Below are 14,874 nucleotides of genomic sequence, written 5' to 3'. Positions count from 1 at the left end.
TCATGGAATTATGGTGAGCACATTATTTTTAAAGGCAGGTTTAACAAGACAAAGCAACGCTGTATTGCAGTCCAACTAAAGCTATATACATATGCATACATAATTTATGATCTATGTATAATGCATATATATACAAACACCGTACTTTATCGAGGTGAAATAGCACAGCAAGGTTAAGAACAAATGGCTAAGCTCAATACAGGTTTACAATGCCACTGAAAGCCACTTTACTAGCACAAAGGCCTCCAGCATGCCGCTATTCACCTACTGATAAATATTTAGACTATACTTTGCTCTCTTGAAAACTAAGCCAAAATAGACATATTTTAAGGCAACCTTTGGAATTGTCAGCCTTTCTTACTTTATCTGCTTTGTGGTATATGCCATTCACAGTGACAATATATTGAACAATGAAGAACTAAGATTGGCAAATTCACCTTGAATCCATCCTATCCTCTTATAAAAATTTCTCTAGTGTACACAAAAGTCACATTTTTATTAAATTTATTGGGGTGACATTGGTTAATAAGACCAGATAGTTTTCAAGTGTACATTTCTACGATACATGATCTGTATATTGCATTGTATGCCCACCACCCAGCAACCTTGAACTTCCAATTTTAAGCAGTAATATTATTGCTTTTGGACTCATATATGCTTACTAAAAGCTATGTGTTACAGAATTTCAGTTTTGATGTTTGGAAAAGCATCTACACAAGTCTCAATGCAATTTTTTTTTTTTTTAAATTCAGAACATGAGAACTTATATAATGCAGGGTGTCTTGTCCGCAGGCTATGCAACACTGCCGCTCACTTCCATTGGGTCTTTGGAGAGATAAACAATCCAGTATACAAGATTGAAGCCTGCAAAAGCGACGGGAAAGAGAATCCGAGAGTACTGATCGATTTTACTGGTGCCCCCAAAGGCCGGAGGGAGGGGTGGGGGCGTGGCCGGCGCGGACTGTAGGATGGGAGCTCTCGTGAGGACTCTGCCGGCCTCAGGGCACGGGACTATCGGCAAGGTCAGGGAGGTGACTCTTCTCTTCAGATAGTACTTGGAGTCAGGATGCTGTGGGTAAAAGACATACGTATTCAGCCTAGGTAGAGAATAGAGATCACTTCTTTAGATTCATTTTTTTTTCATTATTGATAGATATTTATTGACTATTTAACTACTATGCAAGACAAAAATATCAGCAAATTCTTATACTATTGGATGGTGCTACGTTTCCAAGAAAGTAGTAAAACAAATTAAAAGAGAAAAAAAAGATTTGCTTTCACCCAGCATCAGCCATTGATGCCAACGTGTTCCGCGTTAAAGAAACTGTTGAGCATTGTACGATTTGGAGGAGATGGGTCAGGTTGCAAAAGCTTACCCACCCGCTCGTTATGGTTAAGCCTACGGGACAATGAGTTTGGGTAATGAGATGGGACTTCAATTTGGAATATGTAGAAAATATAAGAAAATAACAGCTTGTTAATTAGCATCATCCCTCTAGATACATTCCCAGCCTACACCGTCACCTTCACACTCATACATGCATAATTTGGGCCAGCTGACATTAAAGACATACACATGAAGATGCTCATGTGTGTGAAAGGCCGTGACAGAGTGTAAGTGCCCTCAGATCGGGCAGGATGACTCTCCATCCCTCGGAGCATCGCTGCCTCTTAGCTGGAAGTTCTCTATTGAGAGCCTTCTGCTTCCCATTCAGAAGCTCTCCCCGGTTTCCCTCCATCTTAAACGACCAAAAGACGATTCATTTACTAACCTCAGAATCGTTATATGCTTTTCTCTATCATTAAAATTTCTATTCCTCTGAAATCCTAAGGGGACCGATTTTAATCCTGAAAGGGACATTTGCGCATGAGGTGGCGGGTGGGAAGGCCGCGTCCAGGCAGAGGAAGCGCGTCCCGCGCACTGCTGGCCGCAAGCCGCCGCTCAGTTTCAGTGCTCGTTTCATCCCCCAGCGTTTTCACCTTTATCCCAAAGTATCTGGCCTCATTCAGAGACGCTAATTCTGTTCGCTTGAGATCCCCGTTATGCCGTTGGAGACTAGGGCGCCTTCCTCCGATTCTTCTCTTTTATTATCTGCATCTTGTAATTGTCTCTCTCCTTGCGGCCGGGTTGCCCTCGCTGCGTCTCTGCCTTCAAACCCGAGCTGCCCATTATCCCTGCTCTTGTAAAACCACCTTGTTTCCTCCCTGGCAGCAAAATCACCACTCTGTTGCCTGGCAGGGCATGTTACTCACGTGGGCAGACGCCTGCGGCTTTAGCCAGCAACCCCGCAGCACCAGGGAGAGGCAGCCACCTCCGTGTGCTGGCAGAGCCACAGGACCAGAGTGACCCGCCGATGTGGTGACATTTGGACTGCGGGAAACAACAACCCAAAGAGCTCTCTGCTCCAATTCCCCTTCTTGAATTTTGCTGTTTGATTTGTTACTGAGTATCTAAATAAAAAGTCATCATACAGAGTTCAAGACCAGTATGCTTTTCGGGGACACTGGAAAATCTGTTTCTTTACCAAAAGCAAAAAGGAATCTACTGTGTAGTCAAGCCTAGTTTGATATGAACATGGTGAATTTCAAGCAAAGAATATCTTTATTTGTTATCTGTTGGCCCAGTATTGTGCTAAGCACTCTGGCCAGAATTAAATAAATCGTAGGTCTTGGAGGTAGAAGATAATTTTTTGTCCTGCTGATCTAGGACAGGAAATCGGTGATACTTTCTATCAAAAATACGTGACAGCTAAGGACTGCTGTGCCCAGGGTCACCAGACATTGTGTGGATAGGACCAGGGTAGTGGTGTTTTCGTCTCCAGGAATGCTGCCTCTCTTACAAGAGCTTTTAGCATTTTTCTCAGCCTCTAATTTGGCTTTTCATTCAGTAAATATTTTATTAATATATTCTTTACCAGACACAGAAAAATGTGTGACTGTTTCATTCTCCAAAAAAGAAGTATCCTCCTTCCAGACGTACGGGCCATTAAAATGTTTTACTCTAGTAAAATTTTGAAGGATCACCATGAAGTCGAAAGAGGGCAAGCCTTTAGAGCAGATTGTCTTTCTAAATGTGTCTTGACTTTTAATAGCACTCATTGCCTGTGTGAAGCTTGTGGTTTTTTTTTTCTTTTTTAGGGAGAAAGAATGCAGGCATTAAAAAGTTTATTGACATGAGAAAGTGATTGTAAAACATACTCTGCCATAAAAATGTAAGAGGTTTCACCTCACCCTCATTTTTAGGGATGTAGGAGGAAAATTATTTTTCAATTTCTTGGCATTGTCACAGTGTGACAAATCACATAAAATGAAGCTGCCAGATATTCCTTGTCCAGAGTTAACCAACATCACTCAAGACTAAACACCACGAAAAACTTAATCACAATGGCATTAGCTTGGAATTAAAGGTCCGCTACAATAGGATTCCCCCCTTTCCACATTGATTTCCCCGAACGATCCCTACGGAGGATTGCTTAAGAATTAAGAGGACAGGGGAGTCAGAAGCCCTAGATTGGGAGCCCACGTACACTGCTGAGGGGCTACACAACTTAGACTTGTCGTAGATTTCATAGACTCTCCCTAAGCTTCAATTTACTATCTTTAAAGTTGGGGACGATTATTACTTTCTTTGTGCTTTCTTTCTTTTCTTTGAGAACTTGAGAAAGACTGTGTTATATATAGACACACGCACACTTTGTACGCTCTTTTGCCTGCTTGGCTGCTACAGCTTTTAGCTATTAAAACATACTTCCTTGTAAATATTATTTCTGTTGTGCCTTATCTCCTTTCCTAACGTTAATGGTAGAGGGCATGTAATTGTCATGCAGAAGTGCCCCACAGTGCCTAGCCAGTGCGCAGAGCATAGTACACGCTTAACAAACATATGCTGAATCAGCAAATGACTGAAAATCTAAACATTGTTGAAGATTTCTTCCAGTAGACAAGCAAAAAGAAAGGAGCAAAAGGTCTTACGGTTATGTTACATTGTATGTTAGTATGTTATTTTGCATTACATTATAGGTACGGTATCCAAATGCTTACTGGTGGTAAGCACTGCACAGCACTTTGCATGCATTGTTTTGCTTATTTCTAGAAGGAATCTATTGTCGTCATGCAGTTTTCATTTTGGAGATGAACCAATGAAGGCTTGAGCAGGAAGCTCACACAAATAATAGTTGGCACCACCCAAATTCAGTCCCTCTCAGATTCTAAAGGTCACACTCAGCAATTATTGTTTCTTCCCATGAGCTTTATGATTTAGAGCACGGTTTGTCAATCACGGTGCTATTGACATTTTGAGTAGGATAAGTCTTTGTTGTGGGGACTGTCCTGAATAACACGGGATGGAGAGCAGTACCCTGTCCTCTACCCACAAGATGCCTGTAGCACCCCTCCTCCTCCTACCATTGAGAATCACTGCTTTACAGTTACAACTATCCCATGGCCTAATGGTGACTTGGGGGATATCTAGCAGGAAGCAAATAAAATATGCTCAAGGAAATGCATGGTGCCTGGCTAAGGCACAGGCTGGATAATCAGCTCCTGGATAATTGGGAATTCGCAGTATAGAGACTGGATGCCAATTTAAAGGAATCACATTGAAATTCTGAAATGAAAAGAAGCCAATTTTCCAAGCCATTCAAGCTACAGGTTTGCATCAGACCCCGTTTGCCTGCTCATTGTAAGCTCAGCAGCTTCGGTTGATGGTAAAATAGGCTTTTGTCAGAGTCCAGATGAGGGCTCAGCTTGGGGCTGTCACTGTTTTGAGTGGAACACCTGTGGTTTTGAATTTTTCCAGGGCTCCCCTGCTGCTGAGTGCCATCCTGCTTTGGGTATTTTTAGAGCACAGCTTTGTCTTAAGTAACCATATTGCACAGGTACTTTGAATCAAACCGGACTTTAGGACAATCAATTATTTGATGTAGGGATAAGGCATTGGGGAAGGACTTAGAGCAATTTTGATACAGTGTTCAGTGAGTCTAATATGTTACAGAGGAGGGGCAGTGGGTCACCTCTTGAGAGAGATTCTAATCAGGGCTACATTATTCAAGGGACTAACATTGCAACTGCTTCTAGAACCAGCAAACGGGCATCAAAAATAAGGAAATATTTTTGAAAACATTTAGTATTTGACATTTTTTAAAGCTATCTGATTCTTTTAAACTATCACACTGTGGAGAAAGTAAGAGCTCTGTCAAGTTTTCCTGCATTTATGCTGCAGCTGGTAGAATTGGAAACAGAGCAGAACCCAGAATTTCTAGAGAGAAGCAGCTTACCGGCAGCAACCTGGTGGGTCAGTGGTGCTAGGGGCACGTCTGGAAACCATATTGGAACGTTTGGAGGGTGAAGAATGGAATATTTTACCCGGATTTGATAGAAGGTTTGGGGAAAGAACCCACCACCTACAGCCCTCACCTAGTCCACACCGCCTTCTCTATAAGTCAATGGCACAGCCCGGAGAAGGGACACCGTGGTCTTTCTGGTGCTCAGAATCGCTCGTGGTCTTAATCCAGCCCTTAATTCTCCTGAGTAATGGCACTCAAAGAAATCTTGCCAATATTTGGAGCAGAGGAAGTACATTTTCCAGCATTCTGTGCTTCGTAGGGCCCAGCAGACATTCCAGACTTGAAAAGGAACAGAGACGGGCCATACGTCTTACTTCCCTCCCCGTGCCCAAGCTCCAGCAGCGGCCTTCGTGCTTGTCGGCCAGGCTAGGCCTCTGTGCTAGGCCGGCATCGCCTCTTTCAGGACGGTGCCCGGTCCAGGCTGAGGCAGGCGCTTTGGAGGGCTCTCCTTCAGCCACCACGCACCTGAGCAGGGCCTGCATCGCAACGTCTTGTCCTGCTCATTGATCTGCCCCTTCCTGCTCCGGAAGACGCCCCATCAGGGAACAGGCCCTATTGACGTCACCCGTTAACGTCTCCTCCGCGTCCCACGACTGCGGAAAAGCACTTAAAAAAATTCAACAAATACCTAGGTACTCAGTAAATGGGTGGCAGGGGAAAAGAAAAGCGAATAAATGAATGAGTAAAGAATAGCTGTTGTCCCAACTAAAGACATTTTGGTCAATTTTGTTTGTAGATAAATTACCCAGAGCATAGGGCCTCTGAAAGAGAAAAGCCACGTTGGATGTGTCGGCGGGTCAGGGGAGGGGGCTCCCTTAGGGACAAGTAACGAGGGCTTCAACTTTGAAAGTAACAGGGAAGTTAGCAAAACTTTCAGGAGACCAAGGTCCGAACTTGGTTTTACGTGCAGAACAGTACACCTCAGACACGAGTTATGAAATACGAAGGCAGGAGCAACTCTCTAACGCCAAGATAGCATAGCAGATAAAGTCAATAGGAAAAATACCACATAAGCAGAAAAGAAATTGTGGACAACTCCTTCTCAAAAGCTAAAAAAACAATGAAGCCTCCAGTTCAAGTGCCTTAACCACAGGAAAATAATTATTAGTCTATAGAGTACTTCTAAGGATTTAGTTTTAGGTGTTTCTTCTAGTTTGAACACTAGATTCTAAATGCCTGAATTTCTTTGTCATTATTATATTATATTTTAAGGTCAAAATCAGTGATAAACTTCTCTCCACATACGTTATAAGTAGTTGCTGGTGAAAAGCAGAGTTCATTAAAATATACAACTTAGAATCACATGAAATATCCAAGCACTTATTTCATTTCACCTTCCCCATCGGCTCGCTATTTCAATGTCCAAGTTACTCAAATAATGTTGTTTTGATTACAACGGAAAAGGCGTTTTTAAATGTCATGGTATTTGAAAGGAAAAAAAGTGACCTAGCAATCATAATATACCATTGTGCTGTATAATTTTTGTTCCGCTACATTATATAAGGCAAACTGCCACGTTTTGACATAAATAAATAAAATGTAAATGTTCTGTGCAATCACCTATATTTATTTTTGACATCTACAAGATTTGTATTGTTGTTATTTTTAAATTTTTTTATTTTTATGCTTTGACCTAGCCTTTCAGAAATGAAATTCTGCTTTCCATTGTCTTAAAATATTTTAGACAGAGCCAGGTTTAGAAATATATTTTTCATAAGAAAACAAAGTCAACTTGCAAAAAAAAAAGTGCCGTGAGATTATTTAAATGCAATATTTTATCCGGCTTCCCAGAGGACCTGCTCAGTATCTGTTACTATTTTAGAATTGTAGAAGGTAGAGTATATAAATACCTGAGATCTTAAATTCCATCTCATTAATAAATTATACCTTTAAAATATTGGATGATAGGAACAATAACTATGATTTCTCCAAGGGTCTGAAACCATATCCCTCTCAGTAATATATATTTCAAAAGAGTTTAGTAAAGACATTGATCTTTCTTTTTATTTCTGCATCAGATCAATGAGCATGTTCAAAATCATTGGAGTTATTTATTTTTACCATGATTTTCATGAATTTCTCTTTTAATTTTTACTATTTCTCAAGTAACAAATTGTTAAACTGAATTCTGATGAACATTAATTCTTCCTTTATCAACGTGTGTTAATATGTGACCTTTGGACAATGTGTCAGTTATATACCTATATAAATACAAATGACTTATCACTTATTTTTACAAACATAAAATAATTCTCAAAAATATTTGGAATTTATTTTCTGAGTAAAGTGATTTCCAAGTGTTTTGGACTGAATTTTTAGTCTAACATATTTTTGTTACAAAATTTATATTTTTGTCACCTTTTAAAAGATATCTATTTTTTTTTCTTCTAAAAATCATTAAGTCAAGGAAAGAATTTTGGGAATGACCTCACCTACATCCTGAAAATATTGGATGTTTCACTATTTAGGAATTGTTGGAGAGGGGAGGGCCTCTGTAATGTTGTGGATATCAAGAGTTTAAAGTCAATTCCTAGTTTTTTACCAACTAGTAGCTAATAATTTTCCTCTCTGATGCTCTGTATTCAGTTTGTAAGCAGAAATCACTGGACTGGATCACAAGGCTTTTTTTAAGTGGGGAGTAATTCATGAAAAAAATCTTTAAATTATGTATTTCCACTTATCACAGGGGTAGCCTTATTTTATTCCTTTGAGAAATGTAAGTTCTCAACCAAGTTTCTTAGTTTCTCAAAGAGAAAAGTTTCAGTACAAAATTATCATTCTTCATCCAATAAATGCCTGGGTATCTGAGAAGTAAAGTGCACATAGCTTTATAATTCTTATCATAAAACTTCACCAAGAATTAGCTGGGTCATATGAGGTTCCGTGATTTGGAATGTACATGAGAATTGATCAGTTATAAGGACATTTTCGGTTTAAAGTACCTGTATTACTAAATTTTATACAGCAAAATTCTCCATTTTTCGGGATCCACCATTTGGGTTTGTACTCAGATTAAAAACATGTACTTGCCAATCGGTTCTATAATCCATTAAAAAAATTTGTGCAACTTAGTTGTTGGGAGAATTTACTCATATGTGGAAGTGAAATTTGAGGAGATATTTATGACCCTTGAATTACTAATGCTGCTTCTTATTTAAAACACCTTTGGGGACCAGAGCTTAGCCACAACAGAGCTCAACCTAACTGTATAGGGATTGTTCCCTGATCATAAGTCTTTGGAAAAAAACACATTTATTGCATGTCTTAGTAAATGAATATGAATATGACGGTGTTTTCACATGAATGGAAAACTCGGCTCACGCCTCAGCATTCGCTGAACCTACAACTCACGTCTTGCCCCCATTAAATAAGCCAGCAAGCAGGTCCTAATACAAGGTGTCTGTCCCTTAGGAGCCCCTGTTTGTTTCCTTCAGGCTCTGAAGCCTCAAAGTCTCCTTAAAAACATTTTATTTTAGTTTTAGCCTCCTTAGTTGCTTTAAGTGAACCTGTCCAAAGCGAACATGTAAAGGCTGAGAAGAACATGCTTGTCCCTGAGAGCGTGGGGCCTGCGGGTACCAGGAGGGTGGTGACAGAGGAATGCCAGGCGTCACGGCCTCGGGAAACGCGGGATTGTCGCCTGGCTTTTTGCTGTGAGCTTGGCTACAACGTTGGCCTTTTTGCTGTGAGCTTGGCTAAAACGTTGGCCTTTTTGCTGTGAGCTTGGCTGCAACGTTGGCCTTGGAACCAGGTTTATGTAACTCACGCTCAGCTAATACTACTTTTGGACAATTTGTTTGTTGATCGCTGTTTGGGTGACCTGTTCTATAGATTAGTAAAGTAAACTGTTACCAAGACAATCTCAGCTTCCACGGGCTCAGTGGCCTTGGGTGTCCCCGCGGCGGGGGAGGCTGCCCCCGGAGCCTTCCTTTTGGCCTTCTGCGTCTGGAGGTTGGTGAAGTAGTTGACAGCTGCGAACTCGATGAGAGCCGAGAAGACGAAGGCAAAGCACACGGCGATGAACCAGTCCATGGCGGTCGCGTAGGACACCTTGGGCAGCGAGTGGCGGGCGCTGATGCTCAGCGTGGTCATGGTCAGCACCGTGGTGATCCCTGCGCGGAAAGGGCGGGCCGGCGTTAGCCCGGGGCCGGAGCGGGCGGAGGGGCCGGCGGTGGCGGGGGTCAGACACTCTCCAGGTGTAATTTTGGTTATCATGCTATTGCTTAATAATTGTTCCGAGTTATTATCATAGGTATCATTTTTGTATCCTTCAACACCTAGTGCAGCGACCTGCACACTGTAGTAACTCGAAACATAGTTTTTGAATTGATTTGGCTTAACTGTTGTAAAATTTAAGCCACGGAAAATTTTAGTTGTTTATTTCTTTAGAACACTTAAAGCGAACTATCACTAAAGATATAAAACCCTGAACTTCTGGTTTTTATAGATGATAATATCTTTCACCCTATTTAAGAAGTCTATCTGGTATGAATAATCATAAAATTAGGTTCTTCATTTTTTTAAATTGCTAGCTTGGTTTTAAGGTAAAATATCTACTCATGAGAAAATAATTTCAGTGTTCATCTGCCAGCAGTTTTCTGTCTTGAATTATGACTTGGAGAATTTATGTAATTTGAATACTGTCAACATCATTCTATAGATATTCTTTTATAATCTTCAGAACAAGATCTATTTTAATATAGTAAGCTAAAAAGTCAAAATTCATCTGCGATTTCAGTTCAACTTAGGCCTTCCCTAGGAACTGCTAAATTTGTAATATGAAAATTCAGAAAAAATGGATTTTGTTAGTGATGATGTTTTCTGTTACATCTCTTTTTCTTACTTTATTTTGTTTCGTCAAAACTGGTAGTGACTCTGAACATCATAAATGGAACTAAACTTTAGGTTGAAACATGGGAAATTGGTAGTATTTAACTAATTTTAGACCTGGAAAAATAGCAATTTTTTTATGGTCCAACCTAATAAAAGTGAGCTACAGTTTATATGTTAGTGGGTTCAGTAACTTAGCCTTGGTTTTTATGGATTTACATGCCATTTCTGACTTTTATGCTTCCCCTTGGCTGTGAAAAATCAAATACAGATTTTTTTAAAAAAACCTACTAAATAGGACATATGAAAGTCACGGGAAACCAGCCAGAATTCTCACTGAGGCAAATGTTTCGTTGATTCACCACACAACTTGTGATAAGATAAGGGCCCTTTTACACGATACATGTGTCTGAACGAGAAAGGAGTCTGTTTCCTTTGTGGACTGAAAAAGTGCACTGGCACGAATATTTCCCTGACACACCCAAAGCATGAGAGCTGGAGGATGAATGGAAAGAGCCCGAAGAGGGAAGCGTACCAAAGACGGTCCTGGCGGGGACGGACTCCTTATTGATCCAGAAGGACACCTGGGAAAGAATGACGGTCATGATGCAGGGTGTGTATATCTGTATCATGAAGTAGCCCATCTTCCGTTGCAAGTGGAAATAGACTGTCATTATTACGTATTCACCTGTTGGAAGACACGGAAATCAGTGTTATTGCTGTTGACAGTGTGAAAGAAGAACACAGCTGGGGATAAATCGCCCAAGTCTTTAAATAAACATGGGCTGGAAGAAAACAACCAAAGGCATATTTTAACATCTGGCGGACACGCTGATCAGCAGATGATAGATACATCAGCTCATTGTTTGGGGTGGGGTTCTTTGTGCCGTATACATACAAAACCACTCACTCCAAGGATACTCTAATCTTTATGTGCACCTGGCAGCAAAGTCTTTAATTTAAAGAAAGCCACTCAGCGCTTCAAACATCACGCTTATCTGAGGATGGCTAATGCAGAGGAGAAAGAAAGAGGTATTTTGAAGATGCACGCTGGAGTCACCTTTCGGGATGACATCCAAGTATTGGTCAAATTCTCACCTGTATTAGATTTAATCGTCTCACTAGATACTGTTTGTCCAATCAGATCATACTGGAGGAGGCTTGAAGATTCTTCTGGAACTTCGACTGAGTAAAGTGGTCCTTTTTTCCATGTATATATGATTTCACTTTTGGGGTAGGCATCTGAATTTTTAAAACACATTGAACATAATAGTGAACCTGACTAGCAGTAGTTTTTTCTTTCAAAGCAAATTTTGTGCATATAAAAAGGAAATACAAACATGAATTTTCTTTAATCTGGGTGACTAAAACCTCTGACTATGACAGATATGATTAAGTAAGTATATTCCTGGAGTCACACTTTGAGTGTCATAGTAATATTTCTCTTTTGTTTTCCAGTCTCTGATTAAAACCAAATAATTGCATATTTTGAATGCATTATTTGACTCTCAGAAGCTTTTTGTAACTTACAACTTCCAAACTTGAGTGGGCAAGCGTGCCCATCCATAGGAAAGTTAACCAGCCTCATCGGACAGTCGGCATTGATGGTAAGCCTGGGGACATCGGGGTGAATGGTTCTGAGTTAGTACGATGGACGGATCAGCTGGGCAGAAGATGTGGGATTGGGAAAACCTTACCTCATGGTATATAGAATGGTTCCGTTCTGCATTATTCTGAAGAGTTTATTAGGAGTTGTCATATTGTGAGCAATTGATCTTTTGCCATTCCTGAAAAAAGTGTCAGGTGTCCAGATTTTACTGACCATCAGGTTATTCAAACTCAGAATCTCAGTTGGCCCCCCAAACTTCAGCCTCTCATCAGTCCAAGTCTGGCGGAAGAAAACATCCATGGTATACTCCTAAGGGAAAATCAGATATTCATGCGGGCCGGGGAGACGGTTTATTAAGAACAGTTTATGCACCAACTTACCCACCCAATCCTGAAACTTAAGGAACGAAGCAACTTTTTATGACAATAACCTATGAGGAAAGTTATAATTTCAGTGAGTTGTTCTTTTTCTCAAAGTCCAAGCTTGTACTCTTATGGAAGATAGTGCTGTTGTACAAAGTTCCCTCCTTAACCTTGACCCTCCTCAACATGCTTTTTTTTCTGTCACCCATCTCTCCATCCTTCAGCCTATCAATTACCCCATCCTTAATTTAGGGAAGAAAAACATGGAAAGATTTACACTTAGGTTTTGCACTGCCCTCCTTACCATCAGTTAGTCTAACCGTTCCCCTTGGCAATCTGTTCACCTTCAAAGGCGTCTCCAGGCGTCCTGATACCGTTCAGTGAAGGTCCAAGGGGAAACTTGCCTTGGCGAGCATACCCTGGCTGCACATCACAACTATTTTATATCATTCTCAGAGCACATAAAGCGAATGTGACCATGAATACTCAAAAAGAGCATCATTAAAGCTTGCATAATAATAACTATGAGTTTTACTTTGTGGCTTTTATGAAATAACATTAAAAATATTAAGAATTATGATAAGGGTCATTGCAAAAGTCAATGATAAATAACAATGTAATTACATCAAAAGATTGCCAGTAATTGCTTTGCCGACTTTATATGTTCTTTTAAGAGTCCTATTACCATAAGTGGTGATTATATTTTAAAAATATAATTTGACACACAATATATTCATATAATGACGATCCAGGCTATAACAGGGCTCTATCATACAAATTAAAAGGAGATAAATGCATATAATAAAGTTCCAAATATCCCCAGATTTCAAATAATACAGTAGAATATGGTCGCGGTTATTTATATGTGGGTTAGTCGGTAGTTCAGTGAAAACTGTGATAGTAAAATCATTGAAGATGCTGGTTAATGAAGACTCTCCATTCTCTCCAGTCTTAAGACATTTCTCTCTTGAATAAAGTCATCCTCCCTCCCCTCCTCTTCTTATATTCTTTTTATTTTTTCCCCTTTCTCTTCCTCTCATATTTCTTCCCTTTTTATTTTCTTGTCAACTCAAAAAGCAGCCCATAAAAAGTTTCTAATAGCTGTTTACGCAAAATTACATTTCCCTAATAAAATGTAATGAGGCACTTCTTTAAGAAGTTATGTTTATTTCCGTTTTAGTATTTACATTTTACCTTTAGGGGGAAATGCTACCTAAGGACTATGCCACCCTATTCTAATCTGTAGTCTAGAAGGCTAGCTCAGGTTCTTACTGCCACTTACTATAAATCCCCTTTTACAAATCCTACAGCCGTCTGTACCTGGAGCAGTCCCTGGAACACCTACTGGTCTGTTCCCGACACAAACGACTCCCTTCACTCTTTTAATGAAATATACTAAAAATGATGTACTGCACATATAAATCTATGTTTTCAGTTTCATAGCTATTCCAAGTACACTGTGACATGGCACCTCTGTTGTCTTTGTTTTGCTACTCCATGCGTTTACCAGGACCTCGTAAAGGTGAGGAGAAGCTTCACTTCGCAGGCACGAATGAATACATGACACGTGGACAGAAGAGGGGACCCCGTCTTATAAAACCCCTCAGATGCAGGTGTTCAGGCAGAGCCCTTAGTGCAGGAGATCAAGCCAGTAATTTGCTCTCAGGGCCGTGCCCTCCCAGCAGGAGTTCACGTGTGCGTGAAGGTGCTTGGTAACCATGCCCGTTATCATTAGCTCTGGGTCGTGGCGCTCCCCCCCCAAGCAAAGTTCCTCCCCACTCAGAGCTCACTCACCATCTCCACATCTGACACGGGCCCAAAACTGGTCACATAAATGTCTGTTTTGACTTCAGTGACAGCACCTGAAATTAGCCCAGAAGGATGGGGGCAGTTATCACCAGTGATGTTGGAGGAGCTGAACTTAATGGCTCTACAACAAAGCCCCTTCTCATGGCCAGAACCTGCAACCACCCTAAAGTAATCCCAGCAGAACGCTCCTGGAGTTTTCAACCTTAAAAAGTCACACCACTTGCCTTATTTTGAATTTAATCTGGTCAACTTTGGGAATGCAAGTAAAAGGAGAACTAGGTGAGACCGCTAATGAAAATGATAACAATAACTAATTGACGGCTTTAATGGGACAGATGCCTGGAGGATCTCATTCAGCACTCACACCACTCTACGAGGCAAGCACTGTTCATACACTCACACTATTGAGGGAACTGAGGCTCGGAGAGTTCAAACAACTTTCATATCAGCTCTCTAATTGAGGAGGGGCAGAGAGTGGATGTGGCCTCTCTCCAAGACCCCTGCACTTCCCCACCCAGCCATCCTTCTGAGGCCCCAGGACCTTGGAATGGCAGTAAGGGCCAGGAGAGGACAGATGTTGGGTCTCCTAGAAGTCGTCGCCTCTCACCTCCGAATCCCGGCCGCAGCCGATTGTCGTAGCCTTCAAGCAAGTTGTCCAGGATCCGACTGATATTCTCTGAGTAGGCGTTTCCTTCATCCCCAAGTGCCCCTAGGGCGTGTCCTACCCTGTGAGTAGACAGTCAGTGACCCTCACTCCCAGCCTCGGAGAAAATGGGCCGTTCAGTTCTTGCCTTCCCCACCCAGCTACATGCCGCACCAGCCCGGCTTCTTTCATGGTTGGGTAGAGAAGTCACCCAGTGGGTGTGCGCTTTCCCTTCCCTCTGGGCTAAAGGGGAAAAATCGGGAAGAAACTCTTACTCAC

General features: G+C 41.1%; 1 protein-coding gene across 1 annotated transcript; it reads right to left on the bottom strand.

Annotated features, from left to right (window-relative positions):
* Positions 1-793: 793 nt before the first annotated feature.
* On the bottom strand, positions 794-13,393 carry GABRA6 (gamma-aminobutyric acid type A receptor subunit alpha6; the record flags this gene model as incomplete). The annotated part of the gene is made up of 6 exons (XM_081135494.1): positions 11,870-13,393; positions 11,703-11,785; positions 11,271-11,414; positions 10,708-10,860; positions 9,195-9,454; positions 794-1,069 (listed from the first exon to the last, which is right to left on the bottom strand). Exons 1-6 carry the CDS (start codon positions 12,079-12,081, stop codon positions 794-796), a joined length of 1,128 nt encoding a protein of 375 aa, XP_080991620.1. The 5' UTR covers positions 12,082-13,393.
* Between the last annotated feature and the right edge of the window lie 1,481 nt (positions 13,394-14,874).

The sequence above is a fragment of the Miniopterus schreibersii genome (genome assembly GCF_964146895.1).
Source record: "Miniopterus schreibersii genome assembly, chromosome: 4".
Taxonomy (NCBI): domain Eukaryota; kingdom Metazoa; phylum Chordata; class Mammalia; order Chiroptera; family Miniopteridae; genus Miniopterus; species Miniopterus schreibersii.
This window is presented reverse-complemented; position numbering and strand designations above follow the sequence as displayed.